Raw genomic sequence first — 21,237 nt, forward strand, 5'->3', positions numbered from 1 at the left:
ACCTTTTCCACCACTGGTCATAATTAATGGTCAAAATATATATTATTCGTGTATATACAATTTAAAGAAAATACAGTGGGGCAAAAAAGTATTTAGTCAGCCACCAATTGTGCAAGTTCTCCCACTTAAAAAGATGAGAGAGGCCTGTAATTTTCATCATAGGTACACTTCAACTATGACAGACAAAATGAGAAAAGAAATCGAGAAAATCACATTGTAGGATTTTTAATGAATTTATTTGCTAATTATGGTGGAAAATAAGTATTTGGTCACCTACAAACAAGCAAGATTTCTGGCTCTTACAGACCTGTAACTTCTTCTTTAAGAGGCTCCTCTGTCCTCCACTCGTTACCTGTATTAATGGCACCTGTTTGAACTTGTTATCAGTATAAAAGACACCTGTCCACAACCTCAAACAGTCACACTCCGAACTCTACTATGGCCAAGACCAAAATTGTAGACCTGCACCAGGCTGGGAAGACTGAATCTGTAATAGGTAAGCAGCTTGGTTTGAAGAAATCAACTGTGGGAGCAATTATTAGGAAATGGAAGACATACAAGACCACTGATAATCTCCCTCGACCTGGGGCTCCACGCAAGATCTCACCCCGTGGGGTCAAAATGATCACAAGAACGGTGAGCAAAAATCCCAGAACCACACCGGGGGACCTAGTGAATGACCTGCAGAGAGCTGGGACCAAAGTAACAAAGCCTACCATTAGTAACACACTACACCGCCAGGCACTCAAATCCTGCAGTGCCAGACGTGTCCCTCTGCTTAAGCCAGTACATGTCCAGGCCCGTCTGAAGTTTGCTAGAGAGCATTTGGATGATCAAGAAGAAGATTGGGAGAATGTCATATGGTCAGATGAAACCAAAATATAACTTTTTGGTTAAAACTCAACTCGTCGTGTTTGGAGGACAAAGAATGCTGAGTTGTATCCAAAGAACACCATACCTACTGTGAAGCATGGGGGTGGAAACATTATGCTTTGGGGCTGTTTTTCTGCAAAGGGACCAGGACAACTGATCCGTGCAAAGGAAAGAATGAATGGGGCCATGTATCGTGAGATTTTGAGTGAAAACCTCCTTCCATCAGCAAGGGCATTGAAGATGAAACGTGGCTGGGTCTTTCAGCATGACAATGATCCCAAACACACCGCCCGGGCAACGAAGGAGTGGCTTCGTAAGAAGCATTTCAAGGTCCTGGAGTGGCCTAGCCAGTCTCCAGATCTCAACCCCATAGAAAATCTTTGGAGGGAGTTGAAAGTCCGTGTTGCCCAGCAACAGCCCCAAAACATCACTGTTCTAGGAGAGATCTGCATGGAGGAATGGGCCAAAATACCAGCAACTGTGTGTGAAAACCTTGTGAAGACTTACAGAAAACGTTTGACCTCTGTCATTGCCAACAAAGGGTATATAACAAAGTATTGAGATAAACTTTTGTTATTGACCAAATACTTATTTTCCACCATAATTTGCAAATAAATTCATTAAAAATCCTACAATGTGATTTTCTGGATTTTTTTTCTCATTTTGTCTGTCATAGTTGAAGTGTACTTATGATGAAAATTGCAGGCCTCTCTCATCTTTTTAAGTGGGAGAACTTGCACAATTGGTGGCTGACTAAATACTTGTTTGCCCCACTGTATGTCTTAGAGTCAACTGTTGCAGTGTATACATGTTATTCTGCCCCTTTGCTCTTCATACCATGTAACATAATAACAACATGTGTTTTCCAAACATTTCAGCATAATGCACGTATGGATGTTTGTGATTCGTACGTTTAGGACCAAGTTGATTATCGTCTTATCGTAAGTGTTTGGGTAGCGCTTTGATGATAGTGGAAAGGCTGGCAAACACTTTCTTAGTTTCTCGTCATGGGTTATATCTGAAAAACGTCACTTAAATTACAGAAACTGAATCACTACCAAAGTAACTGTTCTATGCTCACTTACAGTAATTCTGTGTGTGTTTTTAGGACGGTGTTGCTTGTCAATGTGTTGACTCTTTTTAATGTAGAATTATTGCATTCAGTTGCCAGCAGAGCAACACCGTACATTATAAATCCAAATCAATTTTATTTGTCACATGCGCCGAATACTTACAAGCCCTTCACCCAATAATGCAGTTTTAAGAAAATAGAGTTGAGAAAATATTTACTAAATAAACCTCAGTAAAAAAAAAAGGAACACATTAAAATAACAATAACGCTGCTATATACAGAGGATACTGGTACCAAGTCAGTGTGTGGGAGAACAGGTTAGTCGAGGCAATTATGGTCATTTGTACATGCAGGTAGGGGTGAAATGACTATGCATTGATAATAAACAGTGAGTAGCAGCAGTGTAAAAAAACTAAGGGGGTGGGGGAGCCAATGCAAATAGTCTGGGTGGCCATTTGATTAATTGTTCAGCGGTCATATGTCTTGGGGGTAGAAGCTGATAAGGAGCCTTTTGGACCTAGACTTGGCATTCCGGTACCGCTTGCCGAGCAGTAGCAGAGGGAACAGTGACTGGAGTCTTTGCCAATTTTTTGGGGGCCTTCTTATCCTGTAGTTCACAATCAATTCCTTTGTCTTGCTCACGTTGAGGGAGAGGTTGTTGTCCTGGCACCACACTACCAGGTCTCTGACCTCCTCCCTGTAGGCTGTCTCATCGTTGTCGGTGATCAGGCCTACCACCGTTGTGTCGTCAACAAACTTAATGATGGTGTTGGAGTCGTGCTTGGCCACACAGTCATGGGTGAAAAGGGAGTGTACAGGACGGGACTAAGCACGTACCCCAGAAAGGGCCCCCGTGTTGAAGATCAGCGTTGCAGACGTGTTGTTACCTACCCTTACCACCTGGGGACGGCCCTTCAGGAAGTCCAAGATCTAGTTACAGAGGGAGGTGTTTAGTCCCAGGTTCCTTAGCTTAGTGATGAGCTTTGTGGGCACTATGCCATTGAACGCTGAGCTGTAGTCAATGAACAGCATTCTCACATAGGTGTTCCTTTTGTCCAGGTGGGAAAGGGCAGTGTGGAGTGCAATTGAGATTGTGTCGTCTGTGGATCTGAGACGGTATGGGAATTGCAGTGGGAAAAGGGGTTTGCGAGATGATGGCGTTGATGTGAGCCATGACCAGCCTTTCAAAGCAGTTCATGGCTACCGAGGTGAGTGCTACGAGGCAGTAGTCATTGTATAGAGTTTGATGTTTGACCTGTTCTAAATCCATAGTGTTATAACATTGTGCTCACCCAGGGCTGGTGTGGTATAAGCCAGTTGTATGAGCATTCTAATGTATAGATGTAGACAGACCGCCATGGTGAGATGGACAATTAGTGTGATGTTGAATGGGTAGACAGACAGACAATGCCTGTAGCCCAGCTGGTCCAGTACAATAGGGCTTCAGTTATTCTATTGTGGCTGTATGTTAGCAGCTGTGTGTCGCCTGTCCTTGTGTGTTAGTGTGTGTTGTATGCTACAGAAACACCGAATGCTCCTCTGTGACTTTGCCTCACGGTGCACTGCATCATGTGTGTAGAATGTTGTTTTAATTTTTTTTTATATATATATATATATATATATATATATATATATATATACAGTGCCTTGCGAAAGTATTCGGCCCCCTTGAACTTTGAGACCTTTTGCCACATTTCAGGCTTCATATAAATATATATAAATATAAATATATAAAACTGTATTTTTTTGTGAAGAATCAACAACAAGTGGGACACAATCATGAAGTGGAACGACATTTATTGTATATTTCAAACTTTTTTAACAAATCAAAAACTGAAAAATTGGCCGTGCAAAATTATTCAGCCCCTTTACTTTCAGTGCAGCAAACTCTCTCCAGAAGTTCAGTGAGGATCTATGAATGATCCAATGTTGACCTAAATGACTAATGATGATAAATACAATCCACCTGTGTGTAATCAAGTCTCCGTATAAATGCACCTGCACTGTGATAGTCTCAGAGGTCCGTTAAAAGCGCAGAGAGCATCATGAAGAACAAGGAACACACCAGGCAGGTCCGAGATACTGTTGTGAAGAAGTTTAAAATTTGGATACAAAAAGATTTCCCAAGCTTTAAACATCCCAAGGAGCACTGTGCAAGCGATAATATTGAAATGGAAGGAGTATCAGACCACTGCAAATCTACCAAGACCTGGCCGTCCCTCTAAACTTTCAGCTCATACAAGGAGAAGACTGATCAGAGATGCAGCCAAGAGGCCCATGATCACTCTGGATGAACTGCAGAGATCTACAGCTGAGGTGGGAGAATCTGTCCATAGGACAACAATCAGTCGTATATTGCACAAATCTGGCCTTTATTTATGAGTGGCAAGAAGAAAGCCATTTCTTAAAGATATCCATAAAAAGTGTCGTTTAAAGTTTGCCACAAGCCACCTGGGAGACACACCAAATATGTGGAAGAAGGTGCTCTGGTCAGATGAAACCAAAATTGAACTTTTTGGCAACAATGCAAAACGTTATGTTTGGCGTAAAAGCAACACAGCTGAACACACCATCCCCACTGTCAAACATGGTGGTGGCAGCAGCATGGTTTGGGCCTGCTTTTCTTCAGCAGGGACAGGGAAGATGGTTAAAATTGATGGGAAGATGGATGGAGCCAAATACAGGACCATTCTGGAAGAAAACCTGATGGAGTCTGCAAAAGACCTGAGACTGGGACGGAGATTTGTCTTCCAACAAGACAATGATCCAAAACATAAAGCAAAATCTACAATGGAATGGTTCAAAAATAAACATATCCAGGTGTTAGAATGGCCAAGTCAAAGTCCAGACCTGAATCCAATCGAGAATCTGTGGAAAGAACTGAAAACTGCTGTTCACAAATGTTTTGCAAGGAGGAATGGGAAAACATTTCAGTCTCTCGATGTGCAAAACTGATAGAGACATACCCCAAGCGACTTACAGCTGTAATCGCAGCAAAAGGTGGCGCTACAAAGTATTAACTTAAGGGGGCTGAATAATTTTGCACGCACAATTTTTCAGTTTTTGATTTGTTAAAAAAGTTTGAAATATCCAATAAATGTCGTTCCACTTCATGATTGTGTCCCACTTGTTGATTCTTCACAAAAAAATACAGTTTTATATCTTTATGTTTGAAGCCTGAAATGTGGCAAAAGGTCGCAAAGTTCAAGGGGGCCGAATACTTTCGCAAGGCACTGTGTATATATATATATATATATATATATATATATATATATATATATATATATATATATATATATATATATTTTAAATCTTTCTCACACACACACTATTTTAGTCTATTCAAACACGTGTGAGTCAGTCGGCGCTTGAATCCGTTTTGAATGCAAGTCCCCAACTACGGCAAAAAACTAAAGACGACGTGTTTCTGTTACTGAATGTGTCAGGAACCACAACTCTTTCTACAGGCGTTCGGTTCTCAGTTTCAATTCAAAGGGTTTCATGGGGAAACATGGTCACATTGCCAAAGCAAATGAAATGGATAATAAAGAGAAATAAACAGAAATAAACATTACACTCACAAACGTTTCAAAGGAATAGAGACATTTCCAATGTCATATTTTGGCTATGTACAGTGTTGTAACAATGTGCTGTTTCTCTTCATACTCAGACACAGCAGTCACACTAATGTGAGAGCACGTCTCAACATTGTTTCCTTGACTGTCTCCTCCTCCTCCGTTAGTCTTTCAACGCCAGTTGAACTAAGTTTAGATCTACTAGAATTGGAGCCATGGAGAGAATCAGTGGTATAGGTGTGTGTGGTGTTGCTATTGATTTGGAGTTTCAGGTGTGGTCAGAGTATGTGTTGTGCCTCCGATGACTAGCCTGGGTATATTACCAAGCCAGAATTCACACACCCCCACCTCTCACTTCTCTCTCACATTGAAACCGAGTGGGTACTTTAATTCACAAAGAAAGAAAGGCCTTTATGCCATGCATACACATACAAAGATATTGGTTTGTCCCAATGTTCTCTCTCGATCTCACCAGCTCTCTCTTTCAGTCTCTTCTCTCTGAACTGCATCTAGTGAGAAACAGACACGTTTTTTTTGGGTTGGTTTCCCCCTTTTGCCAACCCACATCCCTTCTGTCCATCTCACCACAACTACCACAGCTACACAGAGCTGTACTCCACATCTCCTTTTAGTACATCACTCATTTATCTGCTTGGGTGTCCACAAATGAGGTGAATCTACCTGGTGGATACACTGATAGACATTGTAAGTGGTTTGCCATTTCCATATCAATAGAAAACAGCCATTTAGACAGACATTCTTCTGACCCGTCAACCAATCAAATGTAGTTTAAAAAGGCCTTTTTGAGTTAGCAGTGGCAAACTGCTATGCAGAAACACAGCCTAGATTCCCAGACCGCAAGCAATCCAGATGTAGAAGCACGGTGGCTAGGAAAAACTCCCTAGAAAGGCAGGAACCTAGGAAGAAACCTAGAGAGGAACCAGGCTCTGAGGGTTGGCCAGCCCTCTTCTGACTGTGCTGAGTGGAGGATCTTTATCTTCTGATGCCTTAGTACACAGAGCAGTTTGATTGATTGGTTGATATGTGTAGTGTCAGTTTGGGATTGGTCCCAGTGTGTTGTCTCCGTTTTATAATTGGTCCATGTGTTGTTTCTCAGTACACAGAGCAGTTTGTGACCGGTCTGCAGACGCAGCTGGAGCAGTCCCGGCTGCAGGAGGCAGAGCTACTGGGAGCCCTCAAAGAGATGCAGGACAAAGTACTGGACCTAGAGAAGGTAAGAGAACCGAGCTCAACCACACGTGTGTGTGTGTGTGTGTGTGTGTGTGTGTGTGTGTGTGGTTATATTTGTATGTTTCATATCTTTATCATGCGTGTGTGTGTTTGTGTTCCAGAGGAGCAGCTCTCTGCCTGATGAGAACAACGTGGCCCAGCTGCAGGATGAGCTGAAGCTGGTGAAGCTCCGAGAGCTGGAGACACTGCACTCCTTCAGAGAGATGCAGGACACGGTGACCGAGCTCAACCAGCGCTGGCAGGTAAGTAACACACCACAGAGCAGAGAGCTGTACAGTAGGGAACTGAAGGCTTCAGAAGGGGAGAGCATAGTAGAGGTGACTAGAAGGACTGTGCTTATGTAGCAGTGTTGCTTCCATCCCTCTCCTCGCCCCAACCTGGGTTAGAACCAGGCACTCTCTGCACACATTGACAACAGTCACCCTCAAATCATCGTTACCCGTCGCTCCACGAAAGCCACGGCCCTTGCAGAGCAAGGGGAACAACTACTTCAAGGTCTCAGAGCGAGTGACTTTAGGGAGAGATACAGTGCCTTGTGAAAGTATTCGGCCCCCTTGAACTTTGCGACCTTTTGCCACATTTCAGGCTTCAAACATAAAGATATAAAACTGTATTTTTTTGTGAAGAATCAACAACAAGTGGGACACAATCATGAAGTGGAACGACATTTATTGGATATTTCAAACTTTTTTAACAAATCAAAAACGGAAAAATTGGGCCTGCAAAATTATTCAGCCCCTTTACTTTCAGTGCAGCAAACGCTCTCCAGAAGTTCAGTGAGGATCTCTGAATGATCCAATGTTGACCTAAATGACTAATGATGATAAATACAATCCACCTGTGTGTAATCAAGTCTCTGTATAAATGCACCTGCACTGTGATAGTCTCAGAGGTCCGTTAAAAGCGCAGAGAGCATCATGAAGAACAAGGAACACACCAGGCAGGTCCGAGATACTGTTGTGAAGAACTTTAAAGCCGGATTTGGATACAAAAAGATTTCCCAAGCTTTAAACATCCCAAGGAGCACTGTGCAAGCGATAATATTGAAATGGAAGGAGTATCAGACCACTGCAAATCTACCAAGAACTGGCCGTCCCTCTAAACTTTCAGCTCATACAAGGAGAAGACTGATCAGAGATGCAGCCAAGAGGCCCATGATCACTCTGGATGAACTGCAGAGATCTACAGCTGAGGTGGGAGACTCTGTCCATAGGACAACAATCAGTCGTATATTGCACAAATCTGGCCTTTATGGAAGAGTGGCAAGAAGAAAGCCATTTCTTAAAGATATCCATAAAAAGTGTTGTTTAAAGTTTGCCACAAGCCACCTGGGAGACACACCAAACATGTGGAAGAAGGTGCTCTGGTCAGATGAAACCAAAATTGAACTTTTTGGCAACAATGCAAAACGTTATGTTTGGCGTAAAAGCAACACAGCTCACACCATCCCCACTGTCAAACATGGTGGTGGCAGCATCATGGTTTGGGCCTGCTTTTCTTCAGCAGGGACAGGGAAGATGGTTAAAATTGATGGGAAGATGGATGGAGCCAAATACAGGACCATTCTGGAAGAAAACCTGATGGAGTCTGCAAAAGACCTGAGACTGGGACGGAGATTTGTCTTCCAACAAGACAATGATCCAAAACATAAAGCAAAATCTACAATGGAATGGTTCAATAATAAACATATCCAGGTGTTAGAATGGCCAAGTCAAAGTCCAGACCTGAATCCAATCGAGAATCTGTGGAAAGAACTGAAAACTGCTGTTCACAAATGCTCTCCATCCAACCTCACTGAGCTCGAGCTGTTTTGCAAGGAGGAATGGGAAAAAATGTCAGTCTCTCGATGTGCAAAACTGATAGAGACATACCCCAAGCAACTTACAGCTGTAATCGCAGCAAAAGGTGGCGCTACAAAGTATTAACTTAAGGGGGCTGAATAATTTTGCACGGCCAATTTTTCAGTTTTTGATTTGTTAAAAAAGTTTGAAATATCCAATAAATGTCGTTCCACTTCATGATTGTGTCCCACTTGTTGTTGATTCTTCACAAAAAAATACAATTTTATATCTTTATGTTTGAAACCTGAAATGTGGCAAAAGGTCGCAAAGTTCAAGGGGGCCAAATACTTTCGCATGGCACTGTAGATAGAGAACCGATGCACATTGGTTGTGGCTCTTTAACCTGTTCTTCATCTCCGTTCCTCTCTCTCTCCAGCTCCACATGTCAAAAGGCGGCGGGGGTGGAGGTCACTGGAAGGAATCCCCCAAGAAGAACGCCCTGAATGAGCTGCAGGAGAAGCTGATGGGGGTGCGTCTGAGAGAGGCCCAGGCCCAGGCTGAACTCAGGGAGGTCAAACTCCAAGCCATACAGCTGGAGAGCAAGGTCAGTGGAGGAACTTTAGCCTGATGCCAAATCTGTTTGTGCTCTGTCTAAATAAAAGTGATCCATTGTGTGTTATTTCCTTAGTCTGATCTCAGGTCTGTCTCACGTAACAATGACCATAGGAGTTGGCAAGATGGCACAAACAGTACTGGGACCAGCCTAGGGAAATAAATCGTATTGGCTCACATTTCTAATGGAGACTTTCATTAGGCCTAAATGACTAAGGGGTAACTACTACTACAAATACTATGTGGAAATGGTAGATAAATCCCAAATAGTACCTGCAAAACACCAGTCTCAACCTCAACATCCTGACTCCGGGATGCTGGCCTTCTAGTGTTTGTGTTCTTTTGCCCATCTTAATCTTCTCTTTTTATTGGCCAGTCTGAGATATGGCTTTTTCTTTGAAACTCTGCCTAGAAGGCCAGCAGCCCGGAGTCGCCTCTTCACTGTTGACGTTGAGACTGGTGTTTTGCGGGTACTATTTAATTAAGCTGCTAATTGAGGACTTGTGAGGCGTCTGTTTCTCAAACTAGACACTGTAATGCACTTGTCCTCTTGCTCAGTTGTGCACCGGGGCCTCCCACTCCTCTTTCTATTCTGGTTAGAGCCAGTTTGGGCTGTCCTGTGAAGGGAGTATTACACAGCGTTGTACGAGATCTTCAGTTTCTTGGCTATTTCTTGCATGGAATAGCCTTAATTTCTCAGAACAAGAATAGATTGACAAGTTTCAGAAGAAAGCTCTTTGTTTCTGGTAATTTTGAGCCTGTAATCGAACCCACAAATGCTGATGCTCCAGATACTCAACTAGTCTAAAGAAGGCCAGTTTTATTGCTTCTTTAATCAGAACAACAGTTTTCCGCTGTGCTAACATAATTGCAAAAGTGTTTTCTAATGATCAAGTAGCCTTTTAAAATGATAAACTTGGATTAGCTAACACAACGTGCCATTGGAACGCAGGAGTGATGGTTGCTTATAATGGGCCTCTGTACGCCTATGTAGATATTCCATAAAAAATCTGCCGTTTCCAGCTACAATAGTCATTTACAACATTAACAATGTCTGCACTGTGTTTCTGATCAATTTGATGTTATTTAAATGGACAGAAAATGTCCTATTCTTTCAAAAACGAGGACATTTCTAAGTGACCCCAAACTTTTGAATGATAGTGTACATATATCTTTTTGATTTATGGAAAGTACCTCGCTAAGTGTTTAACATTCAGTTCCACACTCATGTTTCTCACCCTGATGAGTGAGATGTTTGACTTTTGTGGTGGATTATTCAAAGCTCTATACAACACCATAGGCCTACACACACACACACACACACACACACACACACACACACACATTTTCGTTACAGTTCATCACTTTGGGCCGCAGTTTGGCATTTATTGGGATGACTCATGTACTGGAGGCAGCGTGCAGAATGGTCACTAGCTGGCACAGCCAGTCAAAATAGCAGATTTTAAACCTAACCTTAAATTAAGACCTAAAAGCTAATATCATATACAGTACCAGTCAAAAGTTTGGACACACCTACTCATTCAAGGGTTTTTATTTATTTTTTACTATTTTCTACATTATAGAATAATAGTGAAGACATCACAACTATGAAATAACACATATGGAATCATGTAGTAACCAAAAACGTGTTAAACAAATCAAAATATATTTTATATTTGAGATTCTTCAAATAGCCACCCTTTGCCTTGATGACAGCTTTGCACACGCTTGGAATTCTCGCAACCAGCTTCACCTGGAATGCTTTTCCAAATGTCTTGAAGGAGCACTTGTTGGCTGCTTTTCATTCACTCTGCGGTCCGACTCATCCCAAACCATCTCAATTGACTTGAGGTTGGGTGATTTGTGGAGGCCAGGTCATCTGATGCAGCACTCCATCATTCTCCCCCTTGGTCAAATAGCCCTTACACAGCCTGGTGTTGTGTTTTGGGTCATTGTCCTGTTGAAAAACAAATGATAGTCCCACTAAGCGCAAACCAGATGGGGTGGCATATCACTGCAGATGCTGTGGTAGTCATGTTGGTTAAGTGCGCCATGAATTCTAAATAAATAACAGACAGTGTCACCAGCAAAGCACCGTCACACCACCTCCTCCATGCTTCACGATGGGAACCACACATGCAGAGATCATCCGTTCACCTACTCTGCCTCTCACAAAGACAGCGTTTGGAACCAAAAATCTCAAATCTATACTCATCAGACCGAAGGACAAATTTCCACCAGTTTAATGTCCATTGCTTGTGTTTTTTTGGCCCAAGCAAGTCTCTTCTTATTGGATTCCTTTAGTTGTGGTTTCTTTGCAGCAATACGACCACTAAGGCATAATTCACTCAGTCTCCTCTGAACAGTTGATGTTAAGATGTCTGTTACTTGAACTCTGTTGCAATTTCTGAGACTGGTAACTCTAACTTATCCTCTGCCGCAGAGGTCACTCTGCGTCTTCCTTTCCTGTGGCAGTCCTCATGAGAGCCAGGTTCATCATAGCGTTTGGTTTTTGCGACTGCACTTGAAGAAATGTTCAGTTCTTGAAATGTTCCGTATTGACTGACCTTCATGTCTTAAAGTAATGATGGACTGTCCTTTTTCTTTGCACATTTCATCTGTTCTTACCATAATATGGACTTGGTCTTTTATCAAATAGGGCTATCTTCTGTATACCGCCCCTACCATGTCACAACACAACTGATTGGCTCAAATTCATTAAGAAGGAAAGACATTTCACAAATGAACTTTTAACAAGGCACACCTGTTAATTGAAATGCGTTCCAGGTGACCTCATGGTCACCTGAAGCTGGTTGAGAGAATGTCAAGAGTTTGCAAAAGCTGTCGTCAAGGTAAAGTTTGGCTACTTTGAAAAATCTCAAATCTAAAATATATTTTGATTTGTTGAACACTTTTTTTTTTTGGTTACTACATGATCCCATATGTGTCATTTCATAGTTTTGATGTCTTCACTATTATTCTACAATGTAGAAAATAGTAACAATAAATAACCCTTGAATGAGTAGGTGTGTCCAAACTTTGGACTGGTACTGCACATCACATTTAAATACTTGTCATTTAGCAGCTAATCCAGACTGATTACGCTTTCAGTCTTCTGACAGTGTCCCCACTCTCTCTTTACCTTCAGAACCAGATTCACAGCAAGCTGATTGGGCGCCATGAGGTGGAGAGCGCCGCCGTGCAGGAGAGGCTGCAGCAGCTGGCGGGCCAGAACAAGGGGCTGCAGTCCCAGCTCACCGAGATGAAGAGGAAACGGGCCGAGCTCGACTGCAAGGTGGGGGTAGAGGCGGAGGGAAGGGGAGAATGGAGGTAGCCAACGGTAGCGTTGATATGTGTGGAATAAGTGGGCTGCAAGTTAAGACGGAAGGGAGAGCGGGGATGAAGGCGCAGAAAGAGGGAGGGATGGAGAGGGGAAGTGGAGATGGTATGGGGAGGATGGAGGATGGAGGAAGGTAGTGGAATAAGTGGACTGACTGCCAGGTGAGAGAAGAGAAGATGGTGGGAGAAAGATAGATAAAGGAGAGGGTGTGGGAAATGGAAGCAGCCCAGGGTGACATTGATAAGTGGGCTTTGTGTGTGAGGCTGCAATTTAAACAGACTCTATTGCACAACTAGATGGACTAGTGGCTTTCACTCAGGCTTTGCGCCAGAGGTAATTTTTCTCTTTCTGTCTTTTCTCTTCTACCACCCTCTTCCCCCTCTCTGTAGAGTAAAGAGGAGGTGATGGCGGTGCGCTTGCGGGAAGCTGACAGCATGGCCGCCATGGCTGAGCTCAGACAGAAGATAGCTGAGCTGGAGATACAGGTGGGGTGTTTGTACACAGATCTGAACTTGACTTCCATATTGAATGGATGTGATTGTCAAGTGTGTTTAGATTTCTTCTGGGTGGTATGTGTGCATTGGGGAGATCGTCTTCCCTGCTTCTTTGGCGTTGACTGTTCGGTTGTGTCCGTACGCGGGCGAGTATGTGTGCATCTCATCCACCTATCCCTGTCCTACAAAAGGAGTAGGGTCTGATCCAGGGCCAGCTGAACCACTCTGACTCCAGTGTGTGTGTGTGTGTGTGTGTGTGTGTGTGTGTGTGTGTGTGTGTGTGTGTGTGTGTGTGTGTGTGTGTGTGTGTGTGTGTGTGTGTGTGTGTGTGTGTGTGTCATCCCTGTCCTACAGAAGGAGGAGGGTCTGATCCAGGGCCAGCTGAACCACTCTGACTCCAGGCAGTACATCACCCAGCTTCGAGACCAGATCGGAGAGCTCAAGAACGAGGTCACACATATTTAATGTTTAACAGTCATTTTGCAGACACTCTTATCCAGAGCAACTTACGGAAGTGAGTTCATACATTTTCATACTTTTTGTTTGTTTGTTGGTACTGGTCCACCCCGTGGTAATGGAACCCACAACCCTGGTGTTGCAAGCGCAATGCTCCACCAACTGAGCCACATGGGACCCCCCCCCCCCCCCCCCCACACACACACACACACACCAGTAAAAGCCCTCGTGTCTGGCGTTAGTTTAGCCATTGAGACCCAGCTATGTAAATCGCATCCCCTCGTGCTTTTTGTATTTCTCTGAAATGATAGATGTTGGCTGCCACGTGAAGCATGACATACTAGAATCACTACTCTGGCCTTCCTCTGTATGACATTTCCAACCACAGAACAGACGTACCCCCCCCCCCCCCCACCACTTCAAAACCCCAGCCCTCAGAAAGAGGGCGATGAATGCGTGTGAGAACTAGACAGCACTGATTCTCACATGCTTACACACACACACACACACACGTAATATACACTTGCTCATTCAGAGAGCGGCTGTGCGTGAGAAGGGAGTGATGGGACTGCCTTGCCCTTTTCTGTTCACTAGTTCTTAGAGTGCATACTGTTGGGGGTATTTGTCATATGGAGCCTTTATGTATAGAGTACCGAAACATTCGTGACAAAGTCAAAATTAGCAAGGAGTCATTTTTCGGTCTCAAAACTCTCGGGCATCTGTTTTGCAAATTAATTCATGTTTTGGTGTTGGAGAGAATTAGTAGAATTAGCATAATTTTGTTTACTTTTTTTGTAACAGTTTAAGTTATGATTCTAAAGTGTTTATCATACCAATGAATTTTGAATATTCAGATTTTGTCCCAGAACAACATGATACACCTCGAGAAGGGCTGAACTAGAATCAGATCTGGTTTTTTTCCAGCCAGTATAGTGTACATGATTGAGCTCTGCTGTGTAAACCGAGACTGAAGAGGAAGAGGTGGGCGAGTGCCTAGTTATAGTGTTCCTATTGGTTAACCACTACCCTCCCCCTCCTACCAGCCTAACTCAGTACAAATCTCAGAGTTTTCTGTAAGTACTGAATCAGTGTTTTATCTACACATGCACACACTCACACACTCACGCAGACACAGACATGTACTTGCTGAAGCATTTGGAGACCGGCTGTGGCTTGTCACGCAAGGGACACCCACTACACGTCATTGATGCAGGCTTCATATGTGAACACACACACACACACACACACACACACACACACACACACAGGTGAAGTGGTTGGTGCTTCAGCAGGTTCTTTCATAGTAAAACAGACTTCAATCTGTACTGGCAGCTGAAAATCCACAGGTACTCTGACTTTCTGTAAAGCTTATCGACAGACCTTATCAATGTACTAGGTACTAGATTTAGAACACACCCACAAGGTTAAACCCAGTCTGATGTGCCTGTTACTGCAGGCTAGACCACCATACCAGGTTTCTATAGAAATGGGTCACTTTCCAACCACACACTCTTCTCACCAACTGAAACAGCATCAAAATCCTTTATTTTTGCTATCAGTAATATCCTAGATGACTGTGATAATGATCCCCGGATATGAATATCTTCTATAACCTTATTTCTTTCTCTTTTAGATCAGGCAGCTCCGCGGGCAGCGCTCCAAGTTCGCCCCTAGTTCCCGGGACGGGGGCGGGGGCTACCCGGATCTGTGTCTAGCTAGCCCCTCGTCGGCCGGAGGCGACTACCTGAGCTCGGATGAGGACCTTCTCCCCAGCCCCATCCCCCCCAATGCCATGTACCCTGCCCTGCCCCACCCCCACCCCTCGGCCAGGCTGGACAGCGAGGGCAGCACCGACAGCGAAGCAGAGGCCCACCCGGACCACCCCCACCACGGCCCCTCGCAGCAGCTCTACACTAGCATGGTGTGTGCTGAGGTCCTGGACAACTGAGCCATGGAGGTCCCTGGAACTACCTGGTCCTGACCTAGACTACTAAAGATACTGTACTCTGCATCTCTTTAGTATTAGAGATGCTGTACTCACCCCAACTTTATTGTACTACTGTTCTCAACCTAAACTCCTACTGTAACCTGTAACGGACATCCTCCCCTCCTCCTTCGCGTTGGTGCCATGGTCTCTCCTCTTTTTGTCATTCTCTTCTCTCCATCTCCCCCTTTTACTTCTCTCTTCAGTTATCCCTCTCTTTATCTCCCTCTTTCTCCCTATAGAGAAACCACACAGCAGTGACTATGAGATGCATAGGACATCACTTTGATTAAATGATTCCCCTCAAGTTTGGAAGGACTTCAATATGGATTTGGGATCGGTAAAAGATGAGATGGATGGATGACTTGTTGGGCTTGACCCTGCTCGTACTGTACTGTCCCATGAGCGAGATGTGGAACACGCCGTCTCCCTCCATCTCTCTTTTTCCTCCTTCTTTTCTCTCTCTCTCCATCTCTCTCTTTCATTCCATCATTCCAAGAAGACCCATTAGCCACCTGCACTGCCTGTTACAATGGAAACAACCCTCCACTGTAACCTCACAATGCACACTTCAAAAAAATGAGAGCGAGAGGGAAGGAAGGAAGGATAGAGGTAGGAAAGGAGTATGGTATGGACTTGTACACATCAATATCATAGGGATGTTACTAGATGACATCACATGCGTAGATCAATATTAACAATTAATCTTACTGAAGTTGTATGTTGTGTGTGTCTCACTGCCTTGCAAATGAAACAAGGCAAGTGAATTACGATGGCTCATGTCAACAACAACAAAAATCTCAACGTTGCCAAATCTTTTTTTTCTTTTTCTGCTATTATTTATGTTGTTATTTATTTTAATCTTTTTTTGATATATCTATACAAATATAAATATATAGATGGATACCAACGGCGGCCAAACTTTATACATGTTTTAGTTCCCATGGTCCTTTGTGCCAACTTGAATCCTGAGGCTGAGGTGTCAACGGGCGGCGTCCATGACGATGCATGTCAGAGAGACCGAACGAATGCGCTGCTATGATTTTCCGTCTTTCTCCCAGTCTTCTTTTAAGTTATGTTCTATCTGCTCAACATGCAGTTGAACTTTACAACCAATCCCTTAGGAATCAGGTGCGAGTGCGAAAACTACTGTGAAGAAATTGTTGAACGGTCATGGCTAGACTTCATAATGATGTCTCTACCTATGGCTTAAGCATGACTACCCACACATAAACAACTCCTTTTATAATCTATTTGAAATGTGTTAAGGAATTTTTAAACCCTAAAAGCAGATATCAACACACAAGTGCTTGTAAGAGGACAGCAATGGCTCAGTCAATCATTCAATTTGTCTAATGGTGAGGTTAGAGTTTGACTAGTTTGGGACGGATTGGCATGCGTCCTTTAAAAGGCTGTGTGAGTGACGTGAAGGTGTTCATTTTGAGTTACGGGGGAGAAGAAATATGAGAATTTGTTGAAATTGCCGATCAGAGGCAAAAATATATATAATTTACGAGCTACAAGTGTACTGATCAAATCATCATAAATATCATTATCAAGTTGGACCAGGGTCATCACTCTCTCTGTTGTTCTGTTGTTCTCGTCTCAGTCATGGTACTTGTATGATGAATTATCAATACCTCTCCTTCCAGAACAGCCGACTGTGACATCACTTCCTCTTTCTACTGCCTGTTACCAATAGAATTTAGGGATGGATGGAAACATTCAGTTGAACGTGTTGACTGAAAATATCTGACTATCTGATGCGTGCTGTTACTACAGCTTCAGATGGCTATAATGCACAGGTGTTAACAGACTGGGAGCAGTATTTTTGCCTAGTATATACCTCATGTGGCATATCATCCCAATAGTCTTGAATATATGACAAATGCTTGTGAGAATTAGCTTTAGCTCAGTCATTAGGAGCGGGGAGACGAATGCATCGGCTTGGTGTCATGTTTCCAAAGCATTCAAATGTTCTGTGTTTATATCAATGGGACAGAGTTGATCATGGGAATCGATGATGGCCGTCTAGAAAGAAGCTCCATGTGGTTTCCATAGAAACTCTATATAGATGGAAGGAAATGGAAGGAGCGTTGTCTTACTTCTGTGGCAGACACTTCTCATTTCTACATTCTTACAACAGTGGAAGCGAAACGTATGGAATATTATTGAATTATACAATATGACAACCTGAACGAAAGTATTAATATAAATATATCACAATAATATTTGAGTTGATTTGCTGAGGCAGACTGCAGGGGATGTGTGGTATTATATTCAATAGGGTGTTGTATAGATCCTAAGATTCTAGATACAGATCCTAGGATTCTAGATATAGATCCTAGGATTCTAGATATAGATTCTAAGATTCTAGATATAGATTCTAAAATTCTAGATATAGATCCTAAGATTCTAGATATAGATCCTAAGATTCTAGATATAGATCCTAAGATTCTAGATATAGATCCTAAGATTCTAGATATAGATCCTAAATATAAATTCTAGATCTCCTCTTGACTTAAAGCAGTGAGTGCTGTCCTGGGAACATGGGAGTGGATGCTTGGAGTGGTTAGTGTAGCAAGCTAAGACTCTATGCCACCAAGCCTATGCATCCCAACTTTGTATCATGCTTTCTGTTCTCTTATGTTCAACTTATGCCATGCACTCAGATTTGGCTGTGTGCCTGGCTTTTGTCGCACAATGATGCTGGATGAAGGGGGAACCTGTCACCAACTGCCAAGGAAATAAGGGAGCTCTTCCAATGGGGTTCCACTGCCATGTAGCCCATCTTTCGCTCACTCAAGTATTACAAATAACCACCTTTTTGGAGGTTAAACCAGTGCAGCAGCTGAAATCACTGTTGTCTGGTGTAACATCCTGGACCAGTCAGTTACGGCATTACTTTAGCAATGGGAGGGAGTTCGGATGCCATGTGTTGTCGACCTGCGGTAGAGTATAGTCTTGGTCAGTGGTGGAAAAGGTACTTGAGTCAAACCTGAGTAAAAGTAAAGATACCTTTTTTGTAATAGACAATTACTCAAAAGTGAGTCACCCAGTAAAATACTACTTGAGTAAAAGTATTTGGTTTTAAATATACTTAAGTATCAAAAGTAAAGTATAAATCATTTCAAATTCCCTACATTCAACAAACCAGACGGCATCATTTTTTTTGCTTTTTGTTTATTTACAGATAGCCCGGGGCACACTCCAACACTCAGACATAATTTACAAATTAAGCATTTGTGTTTAGTGAGTCTGCCAGATCAGAGGCAATCGGGATGACCAGGGATGTTCTCTTGATAAGTGTGTGAATTTGACCATTTTCCTGTCCTGCTAAGCATTCAAAATGTAACAAGTACTTTTGGGTGTCAGGGAAAATGTATGGAGTAAATAGTACATCATTTGTATTTATTTTACTCCACTAAATTCCTAAAGTTGTCAAATATAAAAAGTAAAGTACAGATACCAAAAAAACGACTAAAGTAGTATTTACTTAAGTACTTTACAGCACTATTAGACACTACCAGACAGTGTCTAATTTACACATAACACAAACACTATACTGCTGTTCAGAGATGGTGCTCGGACGTGGAGCTCCCCAGTGTCCCAACTACAACTGGTATAACTGTGACTAAAATACTTTTTGATACACATGAAGATGCCCTCTGATTCAGTATTTGTCATCCATGTAGTTTTATGATTAGCGTTGGAATGGCTATTCTTTGATCTGAACTAAGATCATGGTTACAATCTTAGGGTGTGGCGAATGGTAGGGTTCCATGTTTAAATCTTATATAGTGCCATAATGTAGGTAGATTTATACATAGTATATTAATTACATGTATATCAAATGCAATTTTCAAAGACAGTTCAGCATTTTCACTCTGGTTTAGGGTGGTGTTCACCTAAAATATCTCAAAGGTGAAGGCCACTGTTGAGCTAGGACTGAAGGAACCCCAATATGTTTAAGATGTATTTATATATATATATATATAAAACAATGTTAGAATGAAACTGGAACACTATACATGCCATTGTCTGTGTCTCAAAGAAGAAAGAAACAAAACATGGAGACTCCCCTTATGGACGGTGTCCTCATGCATACCCTGGGTTGTATTCATTAGGGCACACAATGTAAAATATTTTTAAATGTTCTGCAACAGAAAACAAACATTTGTGTTTATTATTGGACACGTCCATTGAAGTCCCTCCCGGTTTCAGTCACTTTTCTTCCGTTTGGTGCCTCAAACACAACCCTGGTGTAGGACTTCTCTCATGTATGTAACAGCAGGTCGGTATCCACTTTACTCCCACCAACCTTGTTCACTCTCTTGCAATTCTACCAATGTGTTGTCAAGTATATTAATGACAGTAATAAAGATGATATTAAAGACAATATTATGAAAACATTTCAGTGTTTTGTACTTGATGATGATTGATATGAAATTAACATTGACACTACACATTCTCAGATGCCATGTAGAGGTGGTACGGTGTTGTTGTGCTGACTCGAGCGTTGTGTTGATTGTGTGCACCCCTGTCTTCATTTGGATATAAAATCCATTGTAATCTTCCATTGAACCCGTTATCCTCTCTGGCTCGCTGTCCCTCTCTCTTATCTTTCTCTCCCGCTCTGCTCATCACGACATTGGGTTACCAGTTAATTTCTGTTTGGGCTTTCCCTCTCCATCGCTCTCTGCTCTAACCTCCATTTTGAAACCCCCTCCTGTCTCAACACTTGTGTGTGGCGACACTTTCAGCAGAACGTTACTCAAGTGACCCCACCATCCTCCCCTCATCCAATTTCTTGTTACTTGGTTTTCTCTTGCCTCACTTCAACACGTCTTCCTGTTTTGTGATCATGTGAATCATTTTGATATAACAGTGAAGTAGACTGACATTGGAGATTTGTATACCAACCTCAAGTCAAAGAGGACATTTGGCCATTTGAAAGTGAAGAGATTAGAGCGAGTACATCGGGACTCGTTTGGTCCTATATACTGTAGCAAAGCAGCGCTGAGTGGATTTTTAGTGCAGCAGAAAGAACTGTTGCTCGGCAGTGGTGTCGGTCTGGTCTTTCTGAGGAAGCGCTGTGGTTGAGGTGGCTGCTGCTGAGTGGAGCGGTGCTACAGACATGCTCTTCCCCATCCGCGTCATTGGACTTCACTGAACACAACATCTGAATACAGTTTAGAGCTTAAACTTGAGCATATAGATAGATTTTTTTTCTCCCTGTAATGTTACATGATTTGAGCTTCCTGTTTTAATTTCATTAGTTCACTAGTGGGAGATTCGGGAGTAAAGGTAAACATTTTGGCATATCATATTTTGATATTTTGTTTAAATTCATTTAGAATTTGAGCCAGAATGTATTTGTTCTGCCTATTTGCTTTGTGAAATGTTGACATTTTGTATGCCTTTTCAAAAAACGTGTTATCTGGTAAGTTTGTTTGAAACACTTTTTTTTGTAGTGAGGTTTTCAAATTTTCATCGCTAGCCATAAAGCCATAAATTACTTCTTGCGGCCTTCAATTCCATCCTGCTATTAAGATTATGAGTTTATTTTTGCTTTGTGCTTTTAGGAAATGGTCATGTACAGTATCATCATCTTTAAAATCAAAGCTCTGTTGTCCTCTCACCAGGTGACTTGACTGATGACATCTTCAAGACGGCTAGCTGCAGAGATTTGTCATTCCTCTTTTATAAGGTGAGTTTAACTGCATTTACCGTACCAAATTAATTTGGCCAATGTGTTCAATCTAATCATCATTCATCTCCACCGGTGTATCTGCATCA

At 42.5% G+C, this 21,237-nt stretch overlaps 1 protein-coding gene across 2 annotated transcripts in view; it reads left to right on the forward strand.

The window, feature by feature from the left end:
• Positions 1-19,827, forward strand: part of LOC139424575 (EVI5-like protein) — a 46,830-nt gene extending 27,003 nt beyond the window's left edge. For both annotated transcript variants that reach the window (XM_071176547.1, XM_071176548.1), the window contains 7 exons: positions 6,638-6,754; positions 6,873-7,013; positions 8,989-9,156; positions 12,313-12,459; positions 12,894-12,989; positions 13,353-13,448; positions 15,088-19,827. In XM_071176547.1, the coding sequence (XP_071032648.1) occupies positions 6,638-6,754; positions 6,873-7,013; positions 8,989-9,156; positions 12,313-12,459; positions 12,894-12,989; positions 13,353-13,448; positions 15,088-15,402 (1,080 nt within the window). In that variant the 3' untranslated portion in view covers positions 15,403-19,827. The remainder of the gene's footprint in view (positions 1-6,637; positions 6,755-6,872; positions 7,014-8,988; positions 9,157-12,312; positions 12,460-12,893; positions 12,990-13,352; positions 13,449-15,087) is intronic.
• The last annotated feature ends 1,410 nt before the right edge of the window (positions 19,828-21,237 follow it).

This window comes from Oncorhynchus clarkii, chromosome 13 (assembly GCF_045791955.1).
Source record: "Oncorhynchus clarkii lewisi isolate Uvic-CL-2024 chromosome 13, UVic_Ocla_1.0, whole genome shotgun sequence".
Classification (NCBI taxonomy): domain Eukaryota; kingdom Metazoa; phylum Chordata; class Actinopteri; order Salmoniformes; family Salmonidae; genus Oncorhynchus; species Oncorhynchus clarkii.